This window comes from Monosiga brevicollis, genomic scaffold (assembly GCF_000002865.3).
Source record: "Monosiga brevicollis MX1 MONBRscaffold_4 genomic scaffold, whole genome shotgun sequence".
Classification (NCBI taxonomy): Eukaryota; class Choanoflagellata; order Craspedida; family Salpingoecidae; genus Monosiga; species Monosiga brevicollis.
This window is the reverse complement of record NW_001865041.1, coordinates 1,380,699-1,399,284: the sequence shown is the minus strand read 5'-3', so window position 1 is coordinate 1,399,284 and position 18,586 is coordinate 1,380,699. Positions and strand designations below refer to the sequence as shown.

At 53.9% G+C, this 18,586-nt stretch overlaps 3 protein-coding genes across 3 annotated transcripts; 2 read left to right on the top strand and 1 right to left on the bottom strand.

The window, feature by feature from the left end:
* Window positions 1-3,931: 3,931 nt before the first annotated feature.
* MONBRDRAFT_31547 (uncharacterized protein) lies at window positions 3,932-5,153 on the bottom strand. The gene is made up of 5 exons (XM_001743683.1): window positions 5,055-5,153; window positions 4,894-4,969; window positions 4,654-4,763; window positions 4,513-4,570; window positions 3,932-4,390 (listed from the first exon to the last, which is right to left on the bottom strand). The coding sequence occupies exons 1-5, from the start codon at window positions 5,055-5,057 to the stop codon at window positions 4,344-4,346; spliced, it is 294 nt and encodes a 97-aa protein (XP_001743735.1). The 5' UTR covers window positions 5,058-5,153; the 3' UTR covers window positions 3,932-4,343.
* Window positions 5,154-5,417: 264 nt separating this feature from the next.
* MONBRDRAFT_31546 (uncharacterized protein) lies at window positions 5,418-7,466 on the top strand (the record flags this gene model as incomplete). Its single annotated transcript, XM_001743929.1, has 5 exons — window positions 5,418-5,453; window positions 5,677-5,798; window positions 5,948-6,034; window positions 6,133-6,215; window positions 6,274-7,466. Coding segments are annotated over exons 3-5 (1,323 nt in total), but the record flags the coding sequence as incomplete, so codon positions are not given.
* Window positions 7,467-7,575: 109 nt separating this feature from the next.
* Window positions 7,576-10,720, top strand: MONBRDRAFT_31545 (uncharacterized protein; the record flags this gene model as incomplete). The annotated part of the gene is made up of 6 exons (XM_001743928.1): window positions 7,576-7,621; window positions 7,743-7,810; window positions 7,849-8,208; window positions 8,564-9,196; window positions 9,585-9,854; window positions 9,959-10,720. 6 exons carry the CDS (start codon window positions 7,576-7,578, stop codon window positions 10,394-10,396), a joined length of 1,815 nt encoding a protein of 604 aa, XP_001743980.1. The 3' UTR covers window positions 10,397-10,720.
* Window positions 10,721-18,586: the final 7,866 nt, after the last annotated feature.

Below are 18,586 nucleotides of genomic sequence, written 5' to 3'. Positions count from 1 at the left end.
GCTTTTGCGTCCCCGCTTGGCTCACTTGACACATTTCAGCTTTGCTGGTTGTCGGGTGCGGCCATTATGGAATAGATCTGGCATCAATCGTGCAGTGACATGCTTGCTGATGAAGTGCTACTTCTGTGTTGGTCGGTCTTGCTTGGTTAGCTTCAAGCTGAAATGGAAGCTCGAGAGTTGACGCAATTGGCCCACATTCGAGAACTTAATCTTTGCTCCCTCTTCACGGATAACATTATCCCGGTTCGTGAGACTGCTTGTCTTCTTTGTCGATTAGCTGCACTTCGATTGCCCTCTCCTGGTCCGGGGCAGAGCTCATGGGACTTGAACCTGGCTCGTCTATAGGTAGTAGAAGCGCTGGTACAACTGATTCCACGCGCTCGGCAACTGCAGCACCTGGCTCTGCGATCCAACATGATCGGGCCATCTCGTTTGGCTGACCTGCTCTCAGCCATTAGCAGGGTGGGTGCTGAAACGTCTTGGTTGATCTTACAAACTTGCTTGGCAGGAGAAAGCTTACGCCGATGTTATTCGTGCTTGCTGCCCTAGCATCCATCGCTGGGCGTGTTAGATGTGCGGGGCAACCCCATAGGGGATGCAGGTGCTGAACACATTGTCTTGGGTGCGTAAGCTCTCTGGTTCGTTCCTGTTATCGCAAGTCCAAGGATGAAATCTCAAGCTCTGTGTATGGGGGTTACAAAACTTTTATAGCTTTGCAAGGCAATGAGTTGTCAAATCTGCGGCGTCTCATTGTCGGTAGCCTAACGGCGAACCTTTTCCCTTCGGTCTCCATCTCCGCCAGTGGAAGGCAGCGACTGGCCGAGGCAGCAGCCTTGGCTGACCACCCAGATTTATTCTCCTTGGACGGCGTGCCACCTTGCTATGGCGATGATGGGTCCACGGAAAAGCGCCACGTTCCACGCCAGCAACAGCAGCGTCGGCGCATCGGCCATGCTGCTGCCGCTTCTGGGGCAGTGGGCGGTGAGGGTGCTGCCCCAGCCGCGGCGGCTGGTGTTGACTGGCGAGAGGTCTTTGTCGACGAGTGATTGAGCGCAATGCAGACGCCATCGAAGTTACAAAATTGATAGCACGATTTCATGCTGGAGAGTGATTTTGATGAAATAGATAGAGAGAGAAAAAGAGAGAAGAAAGAAAGATGAATTGGTTCGAGAAAGGCACACACAGCAAAACGAAACAAAAAAAAAAATGGTTGATTTTCAATTTTTGGCAGACGTGGTGCTGATTGACTTGACTCAAACTCACTGGAGAGAATGCCGACTCCAACAGAGGTCGGGAGTGCCCTCTTTACGGTACTGCGCGAAAACGCCAAGGATGAGTTTGCCAGTGATGAGGCCTTCTCCAATATGGTAAGGTTCTGACCTTGGCCCGAGGCTGTTCCCCGCCATTCCCGCTGCAGAGGGGCAGCACAGACGGCGTCGCATGTGGGCGGCTTTTGACCTGTGGGTGGCAACGGCCTGGGTGTGTGTCTAGCTGGAGTATGCTTTCGGGCACATCCACTTGATCAAGCAGATGAAGGAGAAGCAGCGGATAGCCTGCCTCTGGCACTTGGTTGAGCTGGGTGGCATGCCTCTCATCATTCAGACGCTTCAACCCGGTCAACGCGCTCTCAGCATGGGCATGACGCTCATGGGCATCATGTTTCATGGTACGAACGTCGGTGCCGGGTCATGGTAGGCGATGGCTATGCCAAGCGGCTCATATGATGTTCGATTTTAGACGAGAATTTGCTGGCCCACAAAATGGGCAAGCAAGCCCTGAATAATGACAAGTGCGTACACAGCCTCGACCCATCGCTTCTTGTCATGTTTCAGCTCGTCTTGCTCAAATCTAGCATGCCACCCGCTCTGCTCCTCTCCCTGCCGGCATATGGTTTTGGCTTTAGGTTTTTGCCGGCCATTGCTGCGGGTCTGCAGCCTGGCCAGGACAACATGTTGCCATTTCTAGTGGCGCAGGTGCTTCAGAATTTGCTCCGATCTGCTTCTGCAAAGCACATCCAAGCGGTCGCATCCCACGGCGACGTGTTGAAGCGACTCCTTGGCATGTTGCGCGAGGCAGCCGCGAAGCCTGCCAGCACAGACTGGCGCCTCCTCTTTGTCCTCGTAGACATCCTGAATCTGATGGAGACAGCCAACGCGCACGATGCCCTCGACAGCCAGGTGCGGTGGAAGCCCCTGTCTCTTCTGGCAACCAGCCCTCGCATCAGATCTCTTGGTGCACGTGGACCACCTCACGTTCATCCTGCTTGGCGCGGGGTCGGCCATGTTGATTGTTCTTCTAGGGAACTCTTGGGTATGTGATCGATCTACTTGAGAGCGATGATGTGCAATCCCTCCTGCGCCAGCATCCTAGTTTGCAACAGCGCGTGCTGGGCTTGGTGTTTCTATGGGCCATGCGCAAGCGTCACAGCAAGGTATGTTACTGTGCAAGCTGGTGCACTCCTTACGTCCTGCTTGTCGCCCGGGCCCAACCTCACTTCAACCGCTGAGCTCCAGGAGGCAACTACAATCTCTATGCAAGAACGCCTGTGGGGCAAGCTACCCGTCTTGCGTAGCTTGCTCAGCTCTGAGGAAGCGATCGAAATGAGCGAGGAGGAGTTGGCCAAATTGCCTCACGCCGAGCGTACGGCGGCATCGTGTGGGAATATTGTGCGCGCCCTTGGTACGATATGGATCATTTGCTCGTGTTCTTGGAAAAAAAGACGCCTGTTCCTCCTGGTCCCCACTGGCATCCTGCTTGGGGGCCGTGATTTTCCAAGACGTCCCTGCTTGCTGTGCAGTGTCGAACAGCGTACCCTAATCCTTCTCTTCGATTGGGTGTGAGTAGAGGCATTGTCTCAGGGCAATGAAAAGCTGGGCTTACCCTATCACTTGACGCTCAAGTCTCGTGTGAGTCAACCAACCCTGCTGGTCGCTGTCTATCGTCTTCCCACTGCATTGGCTTTCTTGCCTCTTTGCGTTGTTATTCATGCATTATCCTGACCTCTTTTCACAACTCAAGGTCCGGAACTGGGACGCCATCGAACGGGAGGCCGAGGGCAAAGTTCGCAGCCCCGACTTTAAGAAACAGTTTGATGAGCAGGTGAGATGACCTCGATTGCTAGGGCCCATCAAGGCCATCATGTCTGCAGACTTGGGTATCTCACTCCTGCAACGCTTGGCCTTGTACATTTTTCTCACCTTTCCCTGATGATTGCAGGTGAAGATGAAGAAGGCCGGGGAAGCTGGGGCCGAGGCGGCCGCCCCACCCAAGGCAGTGGTGATCAGTGACGACGAGGAGAGCGATGACGAGGACGAGGCCGGTGCAGCCTCCGAAAGCACGTCCAGTGCCAAGGTCACGCAAGCACGCGCCGATCTTGTTCTGTCCCAGCTCGCGCAGAAGAAGAACGAAGGCAACACTTTCTTCCGAGGTAGTATGTACGAGGATGCCATCGGCCTGTACACTGATGCGGTGAGCCTTTGCCCACCAGAGTTGCTCGAAACACCGAGCATGCGGGCTGAGCTCAGTCGTCTATTTGGGAACCGAGCAGGTACGTCGCGGGCGGGCACAATCGACGGGTGGCAGAGATGTCTATTACACGCCAATTTGATTATTAACATGTGTGTGTGTGTGTGTGTGTGTGTGTGTGTGTGTGTGTGTGTGTGTGTGTGTGTGTGTGTGTTTAGAATGTTACCTGAAGCTATCCGACTACAAGTCTGCTCTCTCTGATGCCGAAACGTCTTTGGCGCTCGACCCTACTTTTGTCAAGGGCCTCTATCGCAAGGCCAAGGCACAGCAGGGGCTTGGTGATTCCGCCGCGGCCATTGCTGCGCTGGACGAGCTTGTGAGCAAGGATCCCAGTAACAAAGCAGCCCAAACCCTGCTGAGCGAGTTGCGCTCGTCTTCCTCAAAGTGAGCATAGTTGATATGCATGGGATTGTGTGCGGTCAATTACAGAATGCGTCATCAAAGGCCACCGGCGGTGAGACAAGAAGAAAACAACCATAGCATGGGCCACACGAGCCGGGACAGCATGGGCCACACGAGCCGGGACAGCATGGGCCACACGAGCCGGGATAGCATGGTTTCACTTGCGAGTGCGAATACCATCTGCCCTAAACGGGCGCCACAGGCAACCCGTTGGCAACCACGCCAAACGCCAGTCACAAATACAATGGGGAACCACAATGTCTGCTCCCCCTCCTTGCTTGGGAGGGCGTGGTATCAAGGAAAAGGACCCACAACTGCCACATCAAGGTGGGGTATCAGGCAAGGCGGAGAAAAAAGTCAAAGTAAGAAAAGAGAAGAGAGGGAAACTGCAAAGTGTTGAGCTCGGCTCTATAAACTTATGCGTCGCTGGGGTTCTGGATGACGATGAGAATGTAGTCCTTCTCTGTGGAGGGGTAAGATTCCGACAGGAGACAGCCGCGATCAGCGAAGAAGCGAAAAACGACCATGCATGTCAGCGACCGTCTCTTTCTTCATGTCAAAAAATCAAGGGGCACGCAAACCCACCTGGCGCCACCATGATCTCATGCTTCTTGGAGCGGATGCGCATAAAGGTCAATGAATCCTGATAAGTAAGGCCAAAAGGTGAGAATGCGTGAAATGAGGCCATTAAGGCATTCTTGGCATTAGGTGGGCCCATGCACGTACGGTGGGCTCGATTTCGCGCACGACGTGGCTGGCCTGCGCTGTAAGCCTCGAGAGAAGCCCGGCATACTGGTTGCGCAGGGCGTTATCCAGAGTCGACTTGATGGGCGCGCCTGCGCAACACAAGTCATCGCCAAGTGGGTGAGCTCAAGGCGCTTGTCCTCTTCTCTCCCGTCGCCGCGCGTCAGACGCTTAGCGGGGGAAAAAGACACGACGAAGACTTGGTTGCGATCCAAGACGCACCGTCCTTGTCGATGATCAGGATGCCCTCAACTCCCTTGTGCGCGCTGATGCGCTTCAGCGTCTCCTCAACTTCCGACTGCGAACGAACCATGGCAAGGGCAGATGCGCATGAGCCGGCAGAAGCCAAACGACTAAGCTTACATCCGTGCATCGCAACATACCATGATTGCGGAGAATAGATCGACAGGCTACACTGCTTGAGCAAAGGTGGGCTCTCTGATCGGAAACCGTCCGCAACTAGCGAGCCGAGCGAGCGAGCGAGCTTTGTAGGAGAAAAAAAAAAAAAAAAAATACACTGTCGCTTGATGCCGTCAGTCAGACAAAGAGTTGTCTCGTCTCGAAGGAAACCTCAAAGTTAAATCAGTAGAGCCGAGTTTTTCCTTCTTAAACCGATTCACAATTCCAGCGCCTCAGCCGTTCAAAACGTCAGCAGAAATAGCTACCACATGCAAGTTTCAGCTTGCTGCTACCAACAGTCATTCCATATGACATGTGGTATGAAACGGTGTGCAGTTTCTCCTTGCCGCGTGGGCCGGCACAGAACGCCTTTCACGCCTCAGGTGAGACAGCTCGACACACACACACGTGGGTCAAGGGAGGCGGCCTGGCCTGACCGCCGCGTGAAGTCAGGCAGGCTAAGCGGGTAGGGCGGAACAGAAAAAAACGGTCGTCTCGATGAGGTGTCCGGTAGTGGCCTTTAGAGGCCGCCGAATCGGGTGCTTTGTTACCTTTTGCCACCTGTTGTGACGGAGCCCTCACCAACTTTGGTTGTTGCATGTGTAGGGCAATGCTCAGATAGTATTCTTCAACGCTATACGTCTTGCATAACCAACTCAGCCTGTGCTGAGGGTGCTTTGCACACCAAGTGGCACTACCCTGTCCCATTGTGGCCAGCGAGCGCACAGGTTCGTCGTCCAGCCGCCACCTATTTTTCTGTTTTGGTCGCTTGTTCAGATCCGCCCGACTTGTTGACTACACACGTGGTTGACGAGCTTCGGGGCGTGCTTATCCCACACAACCATTCCATGTCATCCTCATGCCCTGTTTTGTGCAGTGGTTGTTTATCAGACCAAGTTTCTTGATCGACCAACATCATGGGCAAAGGCAAGAAGAAGTCGCGGCGCGATGACGATGATGACTGGTGCGTCGTTTTGTCTTTTTCCGATGACTTGCGTTTATCAACACTCAATCTCATATCGAAATGGCGTCGTATGCCTCATGTGCTTATTTGTGGTGCAGGGAGGCTGAAATGGAGGCCCTGAACAATGAGGTGGCTGGTACTATCGAACCTGAAGCTGAGACTGCTCCCGCGGCAGCTAAAGGTACGTTTCTGTGCCCCCCCCCGCACAACACTGAATCTTGCTTTCTTTTTTTTTTTAGCCGGATTTGCTGCACTCGCCGTGAGTGACGACGAGGAGGATGCTGCGGCGGCGGCTGTCAGCGAAGACGAAGCCCCCAAGGGCAAGAAGGGAGGAAAGGCTGCTGATGTCGATGAGGACGACAATGACGGCGACGAGGCGGCGGCCGTCTCCACGATGAAAACGGCTGCTCAGAAGAAAGCTGAGAAGAAGGAGCGCGAGCGTCGTGAGAAGGAGAAGAAGAAGGAGAAGGAGCGAAAGAAAAAGGAGAAGAAGAAGCAAGATCAGGCGGCTCAAGAAGCTAAGAAGCAGCAAGAAGCAGCTGAGCTGGACAATCTGCTGGAGGAGCAGGGCCTTGCACCCACCAAGGCAGATGCCCCGGAGACATCTGCTGCCGCGGCAACAGATGACAATAAGGCCGATAAGGCCGATGCTGACGAGGGCAAGGATGACAATGGAAACGACGATGACGACGACGCCAACGAGGATGGCGATGATGGCGATGATGGCGGAAGCTCCAAGAAGAAGAACAAAAAGAAGAAGAAGAAGAAAGCCGCTGCCGAGAAGGAGGAAGAGCCCGCCAAGAGCAAGAAGCCTGTGAGCAAGATGGCTGCCAAGCTCAAGGCGCAGCAAGAGGCTCGCCGTCTCGAGGAGGAACGCATTGCCCGTGAGATTGAAGAGAAGAAGCGTGAGCTTGAGGAGGAACTTCGCCGTCAGGAGGAAGCCGAGCGTGAAGAAGAAGAACGTCGCCAGCGCAAGAAGCAAAAAGAGGCCGAGCGCAAGGCCCGTCTGCGTGCCGAAGGCAAGCTTCTCAGCAAGGCCGAAAAGGAGCGCCAGCGTATGGCCCGTGAGAAGCTGGAGCAAATGAAGGCTCTGGGCATGGAAGTCGAAGCCCTACAGGACCCGGAAGCACAGCGCAAGCGACCCGTTTACACGAAGAAGAAAAAACAACACAAGTCCACCAGCAGCGATGCACCCAGCACGCCGGCGGCAGACAAGACAACCGCCGACGATACGCCCGCCTCACCAGCACCGTCTTCTCCCAAGGCCGAGGAGAATGAACCGGAAGTCGACAGTTGGGAGGAAGCGGCGGCTGACTTGGTCCCGGACGAACCAGAGGCTGTTGCAGATGATTGGGATGCGAGCGAAAGCGAAGACGAGCAAGGCGATAATGCCGACAAGAAGGCTGCCCAGCCAACCAAGGCCAAGGCCGCTGTGGCCACACAGAGCAAGGTGGCTGACAAGGCCGACGCCGCCGACGCCGCTGAGGACTCTGCGAGTGATTCAGAGGGCTCTGATGACGACGAATCAGACTCAGGTTCTGATGGCTCTGACTCTGACGAATCAGATGAAGAGATTGAAGGCGAATTGTCTCTGCAAGAAATCAAACGCCGCATCGCCAAGCGCAAGGCTGACGCCGACGCTAAGAAGGACCTCGAGGTTCTTCGCTCGCCGATTGTGGCTGTTTTGGGTCACGTCGACACGGGCAAGGTAAGCCATGGCGGTTTTTTTGTCGGACCGCGAACCTATTTGACGTGTTCGCACCGCCCGTGTGCACTGTGCTTCTGGCTCATATTCTGTTGCTTGGCTTCAACAGACGAAGATTTTGGATAAGATCCGTCGTACGAACGTCCAGGATGGCGAAGCTGGCGGTATCACCCAGCAGATCGGTTCGACTTACGTGCCCTGCGAGGAGATCCAGAGGCAGTCCAAGACCTTGAAGAAAGCCCAGGGCTTTGACTTTAACGTACCAGGACTGTTGGTGATCGATACCCCTGGCCACGAGGCCTTTAGCAACCTTCGCTCTCGCGGATCCTCTCTTTGTAACATCGCCATCCTTGTGGTCGACATCATGCACGGCATCGAGCCACAGACGGCCGAGTCTATTGAGCTTTTGCGTCGTCGCAAGGCCCCCTTCATCATCGCCCTCAACAAGGTCGATCGCCTCAACGGCTGGGTACCATCTCCAAATGCTGCCATTCAGGTATCCCTTGCAACTGGGTGCATCATGTTGCCCGTTCATTCCTGCATTTGTTTCTTTTCTCTTCTTTTGGGGGTTGTTGTGTGGTATACAACCCCGTTCTGGGTCGCCAGTGTTGGTGACCCTGGCCAGCATTCATTGGGCGTGATGAAAGCAACCTTTTCCCCATGATTTTCATGAGTGTGGAAATGCTCTAGAATTACCCTGACCCATGGGTCGCTGAGCCATAACACTGTGGTTGTTTGTGGCGCTGTTTTCTTTCTGTCTTTCTTTCTTGCTCTTACTTATGGCACATCTCACGCGTTGATTTCACCGTCGTGTTGTATTGCAGAACTCGCTTAAAAAGCAAAAGCCTCACACCATGCAAGATTTTGAGACCCGTTGGAATCAAGTCAAGGTTCAGTTTGCCGAGAAGTCGCTGAACGTTGATCTGTGGTACAACAACAAAAACATGAAGGAGTTTGTCAACGTGGTGCCAACCTCCGCACACACGGGTGAGGGTATTCCGGACCTCCTCTTCATGATTGTCTACCTCAGCCAAAAAATGCTGGCTCGTGACATCGCGTTTTCGGAAGAGCTCGAGTGCACCGTGCTCGAGGTCAAGACCATCCAGGGTTACGGTACCACCGTCGACGCAATTCTGGCCAATGGGCATATTCGGGAGGGCGACACGATTGTTGTGAGTGGCCTAGAAGGCCCGATCGTCACAACGGTTCGCTCATTGCTGATGCCAGCACCCATGAAAGACCTTCGTGTGAAGAATGCGTACACCACCAACAAGGAGGTCAAGGCCGCGCAGGGCATTAAGATTGCTGCCAAGGACTTGGAAAAGGCTGTGGCAGGCTTGCCTTTGGCGGTGGCCCGCCATGCCTACGAGCTTCCCTATTTGAAGGCCGAAGCCGAGGCCAACCTCGCCGCTACTCTCAACGCCATCAAGACTGTCGACGAGGGCGTTGTTGTTCAGGTGAGAGGGAGAGATCTTCGTCTTTTGACATGCACTGTGCCTCAAAAAGCGTGTTTCTGTTTGTGTATCTACCGACACCCAAAGCCACCACCACACACACTCACATACATACACACACGCACGCGCGCGCACACATTCGCACACACCCACTTCGCTCGCGCACCGATCAGCTTGCCTCCCACGGCTGCTCGTTGTTTTGGTACTTTGTGCCATCGCGAAGAAGAGCAATTCTTGGTCTTTTCCCGGGCATCCTCTCAACTTGTCTCACGAGGTGTCCGGAGTAAAACCTTGATACATAACCTGCTTTGTTATTGTTATGCGCGCTCGTCTTGTACTACCATGCAAGTCGCGATTGCCCTCACGCCGACGTGTCTCGTGCTCGTCACAGGCCTCAACACTGGGCTCTTTGGAGGCCCTCATGACCTTCTTGAATTCTGAGAAGATTCCTGTTTCTGCTGTCAACATCGGCCCCGTCTACAAGCGCGATGTTTTCCGTGCCTCCATCCAGCTTGAGCGCAACCCGAAATATGCCATGATTCTGGCCTTTGACGTTCCTATTGATCGTGAGGCGCAAGCAATGGCCGATAAGGAAGGCATCAAAATCTTCTCAGCTGACATTATCTATCACTTGGAAGAGCGCTTCCGTGAACACATGGAGGTGCGTGTCACTAATGCACTGTCTTCCTTCATCTCCATCTCAGACTTTTCTGCGTTTTCCCTCACGTCCTGCTTGGTTTTGGTTGTTGCATCCCCTTTCCTTAGGAAGTCAAGCAGCGGTTGCGTGAGCAGTTCAAATTTGTGGCTGTGTTCCCCTGCCGATTGCGTATTCTGCCCGAACATATCTTCAATGCCCGTGACCCCATCGTGGTGGGTGTGCACGTTGAGGAGGGCGTGGTGCGCGAGGGTACCCCCTTGGTCATTCCTGGCAAGGAATTCTTGGAAATTGGCGTCATCGCATCACTCGAGTTTGACAACAAAACTGTCGACTTGGCCTACAAGGGCCAGGACATTTGCATCAAAATTCAGCCCACGGGTGCCGAGAAACGCATGTATGGCCGCCACTTTGATCACACGGACGAATTGGTCAGCAAGATTTCTCGCGAGTCAATCAATGCTTGCAAGGATCACTTCCGTGATGACTTGAAGAAGGATGACTGGAAGTTGATGGTCAAGCTGAAAAAGCTGTTCCAAATTTTGTAGTTTCTTCATGTTTAGTTTTCGTTCACTGTCCATCACCCACACTTGGTGTGTGTGTGTTTCCTTTCTACTCCTTGCTCCTTTTGGGAGCCGAGCTGGTGCCTCCTTGCCATGTTATTGTTCGCCATTCATGTGTTTGTTTCTCTCTCTCTCTTTTTTTTTTTCTTCTTTTGCTTGTTTCATATTCTGCTTTTGCCTTGGAGGCACCACATGCGCGTGCGCAACCAAATTCTTGTTGTCCCCCTTTTTTTCAAGTCCACCTGGTTTGTGGCCGTGGCCACTTTGTTGCGCGTGGCTTGGACGCAGCTGAAATCGATTAATGCTGCCAAGATCCTTTTGTTGCATACCATTTTGCTGCATTGCATCAATAATGGGCCGTGTGTACACACTCGGCAAAGACCGGCATCAGGTGGTAAAAGCAAACTTGAAATGACAGAGAAGGGAAGGGGGTCCTCAACCAAAGGTGAATTAAGCTGACCATCGAAATGTCTGGGTCTTGTGCGTGCGGGTGGTGCGCACAACAGTCGGAAAGTGTTCAACACCCCAATTCTTATTTCTTGGCTCGCTTCGCCTGAACCTTGGCGCGCACCTCCCGATCATGGCGCTGTCGCTTGGCATACTCTTGCACCGACTGCGGGTGACAGTCGCAGACACAGACGGAGAAAAGTCAGCTCAGGCCGACACACAACGCTTTTTGAGCGAGTACAGTGAGCAGGCAACAATCAAACGCGTACCTTTGTGGCAACCATGGGTGTGATGATAGCGCCAGCCCGAGTTTCTACGCGAGGACGGACGGCTGATCGGAACGACTGATCTGTGTTCCACTCCTTGCCTAATAATACCAAGGCAAGGGGTGAGACACCACCTTCAAGAGGTCATGCATGCTGACGGTCCAAAATGCTGAACACTGTGAATCGTACCAGTAGGAGCACGCAGGGTCTTTTGCAGTTGTGACCGCTCTTCAAAACCGTGAGGCAAGACTTGAATCTGGCGTGCCGCTAGTCGCTTATCAGTCTTTTCGTTAATAATCACAGTTTTCAGCTTATCATCACGACGCGGCTTGCGTGCCGCCGCCTTCTGCACAATCTTGCGCGCTGGGAACGGGTTTTGTACATTTTGACCACCCCACACACCCCAGCCGGGAAGCGTCAAGTCCTTGTCCTTTGGTTTGCTCCCTTCGGTCACAGCTTCCTTTTCCGCCTCAAAGTCCTCCTCCAGAACGTTGTCGCCGGCAAACGCCTGAGCACAGAACCAAATGCATCCAGGGTAAACATGAGTTTCAGTCGGGGCAACAGCCGATTCTTGCGAGCACGCTAAAGCGGGCACGTTGCAGGAACCAACCTCACGGATCAAATCCCGTTGCGCCTCGTTACCCTTGCTCAAGTCCAAGCGACCGGCAGGTCCATGCTGGCTTGCGCCGGCATCTACTGGGACCAAAAGACATCGTGCAAATGTGTTAGATCAACCCACGGACGGCGGATCGTACAAAAAGGGGAGCGCCACTTCACCTTGCACAGCGTTCTCAATCAGACGAGATTCTGCCTGCTCATCCGCCTGTCACGTCACCGGATTTATGGGTCAATCGTGTCAGAGTAAAGGTGGTTGTGAATGAAGACATGTGTGAATATGCGCTACAAACTTACATCGGGGCGCACAGTCATGGCGTCTTGTAAGCCATGCTTAACTTTGGCTCGTTGAAGCTTGGCCTGACGTTTTTCTTGCTTGGTAGATTGACTGGTCAAAGCCAACTCGGGGGTCAAGCCTGTTGAGCGGCAACGGCAAAGAGCGAGAATGCACGCACAGGACAAAGTCAGCAGGCTTTTAGAATTGGGTGAGGTCGTAGGCGAGCTGCAGATGCACACCAGATGCAGTCGTGGTGTCAATGAGCCACGGATTGGCAGCGGCGCCGTTCTTAGGGCCGTCCAGCGGGTTACTTGTGATCTTTGGCTCTGGTTCCGGCTCTGAGGCCGCCGAATCATCCATACCATCGGCCTCGCTTCCTGCTTCTTCGTCCTCATCCTGCTCATCCTATGACAAAAAATGAAATGGGGTCAGTCCCAGCACGCACAACGCGTCGAGGCGAGCCACGTGGCAAGATAATTAATCAGCCTTTACCTGTGATGAAGAGCCGACTGCATCTTGTGGTAGGGCAGGCACCGCAACTTGCATGTTGCCCGCAACGCGCAGTGAGGTCTGTTCACGACGTCCACCAGTCAGACGATTCAAGGCGGCAAAGGCGCCTGTTTCATCGTCATCGTCACTGTCATCGTCGCTGCCACTATCGCTGTCGCTGCCCGAGTGCTTGTCGTCATCGGATCCTCCCGTGACCTTGGCCGATCGGCGCATTTTGGTGCTAGGGTCAAAAGCCAAGCGCAGCGCATCGTCGACGTCGTTGGTGCTGGTCTCGCCCAATAGCTCTGCCTTGAGTTCTTGCAGTTCTGAAGAAGGGATAAGGGCGAAGGAGGGAGAGGGAGCAAGGAGAAGCAAGAGAGAAGTGGGTTGACAAAACGATGAGAGCAAAAAAACAAAAACAAAAACAAAAAACAAATGCAGCAAGTCGCCGTAAAACCATGCCAAGCAAAAAAGCCCCACCTCGATTGGCATCAGCTCGCTTCTTCTCCACGGCTCGCTGCATAAACTTGAGCGAGCTGATGGTATTTGAAAAGCCTTGCAGCTCGCTAGGCAGCTCAACCATATCCTTTTCCAACTCGGCGACGTGGTGGGCCACTGCCACAGGCGACACAACACATGCACACGCACACGCACGCACACACACGGCGCCGCGCAACAGAATGGTGAGGAATGTGTATACCGTATTCGAGGTGAGGGGGTTGAGAAGAGCAAGATTCCATGACCATTCAGAGCCAATGCTCTGGCCGGACTGTACGCACAGTTGGACTCTGAAACGTCTGATCCTGATGAGTATGCCTCGTGCTGTGCCTCGCCTTCATCATCATCATCGCTCTCCATGCGCATCTTGCGGCGCAAAGCCTCGCTCTTCTGCAGCTGCTCGGCAATGGCATCTCTGCATTGACACACAACGCATGGCCATTCAGACAAAGAGTAACAAGCATCAGAGGAATGATGACCAAGGGTGAAAGCTCGGTGGGCATGAGCCAAAACCAGACGTCGCCGCTTGCTTGCCCAAGCCCAACATGCATTGGTCAAACTTACCGAGTGTCTTGGTTCCCCTGGCCACGTTGGAGCATGCGCTTAGCCCACTTGCCCTGGTTCTTGTGTCGCAAAGTCATGCGTTCCTGCGCAAGCATGCAGCACATTGTTTGGTTATTTCAAGTGCAGGTGCGGGAGAAGGGCCACCAATCTGTCTGCATTTGAAGCGAGTGAGCTTGTAATCCATGCGTACCCGTGCACGATCCTGTTCTGACTTGAGCAACTCCTGCTGCGCAGCTTCAGGGTCAGCCTCCCGCAGTTCCTCTATGCTGAGTGCCTCGCCATCTCGTTGCTACAAGCAGCGATGCAAGATGAGGAAGAGAAACCATATTTTGCAATGGCAAAGCGAATATAGCACAGAACACGAGCGGGGGACCGGACGAGTCCCAGAAAAACAAACCTTCTTGCGAATTTTGCGGTATTTCTTGCTCTTGATCTTGTTGGCCCGCCGGCACTTAGCTTCGTAATAAGACTCAAGGGCGCGCAGCTTGGCCAACTGTGCTCGCCGTTTGCGAGCCTCAGCGGGGTCCATGGCTAGAGTTGGCGCATATATTATTGACAGTCGGCATACAGGGCGTGAACTCGCATAAATGTCAAGATTTGGCCATCCAATCTTCTGCCCTTCCCACGTGTATGCTCCACAGGCAAAAACATACAGCGCAATGCCAGTTCTTCTGCATCGGACAGGCCCTTTTGAGCCTTGATCACGGTCACGCTATTTGTGAGAAGGGAGTCAACTTGTTTTTCCAAATCCGTCTTGGCTTCAAAACGGGCAGTCAAGCCCGTCATGGTGTTGCTTGGCAGGGCGGATGTAGGCACAAAGTTCAAGTGCTCAGCTTGACGATTAGCCGTCACCGTGGGCATCTGCAGCGAGCACGAAATGGGAAGCACACGACACACGTGAGCTCGCACAGACATGTCAGGGGAGAAAGACATGGCAAAAGTGTGAATTGTTCGAAAGCCAGCAAACTTACCCATTTGCTGACTTCCCGCGACTCTTCCTCATACACCACTTGACGCTGGACGCGTGCTTTTGCACTGCGCACCAGAGGTTTGTCCAGGCTCAAATTGGCTTTCTCCAACTGCTCTGCTTGCTTCTTGACAGCTGAAATCGGTCAGTCATGAGCGTGGAGACGGGCGCAAAAAAAAAAAAAAAAAAAAAAGCGGATGAGAATACATATACACAAGACAATTGGTGCTTGTAGGGACGAGGATCAGGCTTCACACCTCCAAATGCTGCCGACTCGGCCAAGGAGTCGGTCAGGTCATGAAGCTCTAGCTTCGCAGCGGGGCGAAGGGCCGCTTCGCTTGCAGCGGTGGCTTCCGAGCGTTCGTGCTGACGGCGGCGGGACTTGTTCATTTTCGACAGCTTGGCCAACAAAGCCGTGTGGGCCTGTTCATCCTCTTCATCGTCCTCATCGTCCTCATCGTCCTCATCGTCTTCCTCGCCAGGGCGTACGGTTGGGGCACGGCGAGAACTGGTTTCGGTTGACGCATCCTCATCGTCTGCAAAGCCGGTAGTTAGCATTTCTGACAGGGAGATGCCGCCCGTCTCGCCATCGCTCTCATCCTCATCCTCATCATTGAGATCGTCTTCGCTGTAGTTGGCCTTGTCGTCTTCGTCCTCATCCAGCAGGGCAAGGCCACCTGCAGCGCGAGCGTTGCGCTCACGACGGCTCTTGCGTGAGGAGCCAGCTGCCTTGCCCTCAGATTCATCTTCGACAAAGGTAACTTGTTTGGCAGCGTCGCGCTTTGTAAACATGTGACCAAACATCTCTTCATCCTCTGTGTTGAAAGCCTCATCCGAGTCAATTTCCTCGTCAGCAAAGTTGGCGGGAAGCTCGTACTCATAGTTTTCCATGTCTGCGCGAATCTTCTCCATGTCATAATCCTCCATCTGGTCTGCCTCAAACACATCATGCTTGGCAAAGGTCTGCGAGTCCGGTGCCCACAAATCTAGTGAGCTGGCACATTGCGTCGCAACGCTGAAGTCTCTTATATTCCCTCATTCAATGCCATCAGAAATAAGTTCAATGCCAAGTCGGGCTCTCTGTTCGGTCACGCCTCACCTGCTCGGGCTTGGACGCCCGACCCTTGCCGGGTCGACCACCACGCGGCGACTTGTGTTTCTTGTTGTTGGGCTTGCCCATCGCGACGGTGGATAGCCTCAACGCGCCTTTGGGTTTCTGGAAAAACAACCTAAAATCCTCTACCTGCTCGAGGTTCTCGCAGGGTAGCGCACGACCTCTGACCACTCCGCGCTCCCGCTGCCGTCAACCGACCAATTCAGCTGACAGCAAAATCCGCACAACCACACACACACACACACACACACACACACACACACACACACACACACACACACACACACACACACACACACACACACACACACACACAACACACACACACACACACACACACACACACACACACACACACACACACACACACACACACACACACACACACACACACACACACACACACACACACACACACACACACACACACACACGCTCAACGTTGAGAAGAAGGCGCGTAAACACGTGCTCTTTGCAACCTTTTTTGCTGACATCTTCAAGAGGGTTTTTTTGTTGTTTGAAAAGAGGAGTGTGACATTGGGTTCTAAATTCATCTCTCTTGAAGCCATCAAAACGCCGAGGCCCCTCGGGCCAAGGCACGCTTGGCAATTTTAATCTTGCGCGCCAAGAGATCGGCCTTCTCCTGATCCGAGGCGCCTAAAAAGGCCACCGAGAAGAGTAAGCATGTGATTTGACGTCCCGACTTCATCCGCGTGTGCAAAGTACGTACTGGCATTCAAGACACCGTCGGTAAAATCACGACAGTAATGACGGATGAAGAGAAGAATCGAATCTCGCAGAGCCGTGGCACTGTTGTTCTCGCCGAGACGGTAAAAGAGTTCATCCAAGCGGTCTGCAAGCGATGATCGGGCCGGGTACAGCAACGCACAAGGCAAGCAGGGAAAAAGAGACTTTATGATTCATGGTGTCCCTGGGCCAAAATCAGAGCCTTGACCAAAGCTGTAGCACCATGAACGCACCGTCGGGAGTGCTGGTCAGTAAGTGAACCACGAGCAGCTGGTAGGGGAATACTTCATTCGCGGCAATGCTCGTCAAGTCAATCACCTAGCCAAGCCCATCATGGCGTGCGGTGAGTGAATTGTCGGTGTCACACCACTGCTGCGCATGGTCTAGCCCGACGGGCGCATCTACCAAGGGGGTAAGTAGCTAGCTTACCTTGAGCACGGCCAAGGTTAAGGCACCGGCGCGAATGCAATGCACTAGCGTGCGCATCAGGTTGGTGGTCTGCCGGACGGATAAGTCCTGCAGCTGCTTGAAGCGATCCCAAAACGCATACTACTCGACATTAACCAAAGCATTTGGCCCAATGAGGGCTCACAGTGTAAGATCCGGCCGCCCCTGCTAATCTCAAACTCGCAGGGAACAAAGGGACAGGGCAACAGCACCTGCAGCGTAATTTTATGTTGATGCCCATACTCGCAGAGTTTGCAGAGCGTCAACGCATAAAACGGGTTGTGAACACGCTCCTACAGCCAATGCCCCAAGTCGAACAGCATGTCAGCATCTCGCCAGCTGAACAAAAGCCTCGCTGCCCCCCTCGCGCCCTCTTGTTCTTGATAAGGCCTTCATTCCAATGGCCCTTTCGGACACGCATACCTGAACGGCGCAGTCCAGTAGCACACGGATGAGTTCACGCTCCTGCTTGCCCTCGAGTTTGATTCGAAGCAGTTTTTCGGCTGCATCAATGTAATCCTCGCAAGTCATGATGGTGGAAAAGATTTGCCGACGAACATCCGTGTTCATGCGTTGTGAGACAGCCAGCTTTCTCAGCTTGGCCTCGCCCACACTGGCACTATTGTCCGGGCCTTCGGAGTTTCTTGCCGCGGTGGCGGGAGCACTGGCACCAGCACGAGGCTGTGCACCGGCCCATGCCGCACCCACAAGCCACCAGCGACCACGTGTATCGGCATCCAGCAAATCCCGCAGTGGCACACGCAAGGGGGTGACGGACGTCTCCCGCCCCTTGAGGGTGGCTCGCACTGCTCGTACCAGAGGGGCCAGCTGCTCTGCCGTATCTTTGACCAAGCGCGAGCGGTTGCTTCGCAAATCCTCAACGCCCTCGAGCATGAAGCGTACTCGCGAGCTATAGAGATCATTAGTGCATGTCAGGGGGAGTGCCAACACAGAGGCCAAGCAAGCTACCCAATGGTAGCCGACCGACTTGATCGGCTCGTGAACCGGGCAGGCTTGGGCACAAACACCACCTGCCAGTTTGAAGAAGAAGGCAGCTCACCTGGAAAAGCTACTGGCCGCGGCCTTGGCCTTGACATTGGCCAGCATGGCTTTGAGACCTGTCGGATCGTCTTTGCGCAGCTTGACGCCGCACGTTTGCAGCGTTTCAAGAATCAGTTCCACATCTAGGGCCGATAACTCTTGCGTAAAGTAATCGACCAACTCCGCCATAAAGTCGCTGCTGACGACACGAAACTGATAAAGCAACGCGATGACGCGACAAACGTTGGTGCAACGCTTGTCAAGCACCATGGGTTCCGTATCAGGGCCGGCAGTGGCTGCTGCGGCCGTCAGCTTGGCTACTTGCTCGCGACGCAAGGTCATCAAGCGGGTGACCAAGGTTTGCAAGAAGTAGGCTGACACCTACACCACCAGCGCCAAGTGTTGCACAATGCAGTCCCAATTAAAACATTTTCAAGCACAGTGGGCCGACACAGCAAGCAAGGCAAGCAACACGCGCCGGTTCGCTTTTCGCCCATTCGTACCTCAATACCCACAAGCGCGTGCAAGCAGGACACGGCAGCGGCATAAACCTGCAGCAAATGGCCCAGCATCTTATCTGCGATGCCGACGCGCTTAAGGTCAGCCGGTTCAACAGGCGCCTGCAATGGCCACGGCCGCTATTCAAGCCGGTCCCACATGCCGTTCGGCTACGAGTGGCGTACCTGCACCAATGCAAGCATCG

What these genes read in the sequence shown, in the direction of transcription:
- MONBRDRAFT_31547 (XM_001743683.1), bottom strand. An exon ending in TGCGCGAAATCGAGCCCACC is followed by an intron (nt 4,571 to 4,653) that starts GTACGTGCATGG and finishes CTTACTTATCAG; the next exon opens with GATTCATTGACCTTTATGCG. An exon ending in TGAGATCATGGTGGCGCCAG is followed by an intron (nt 4,391 to 4,512) that starts GTGGGTTTGCGT and finishes ACCCCTCCACAG; the next exon opens with AGAAGGACTACATTCTCATC.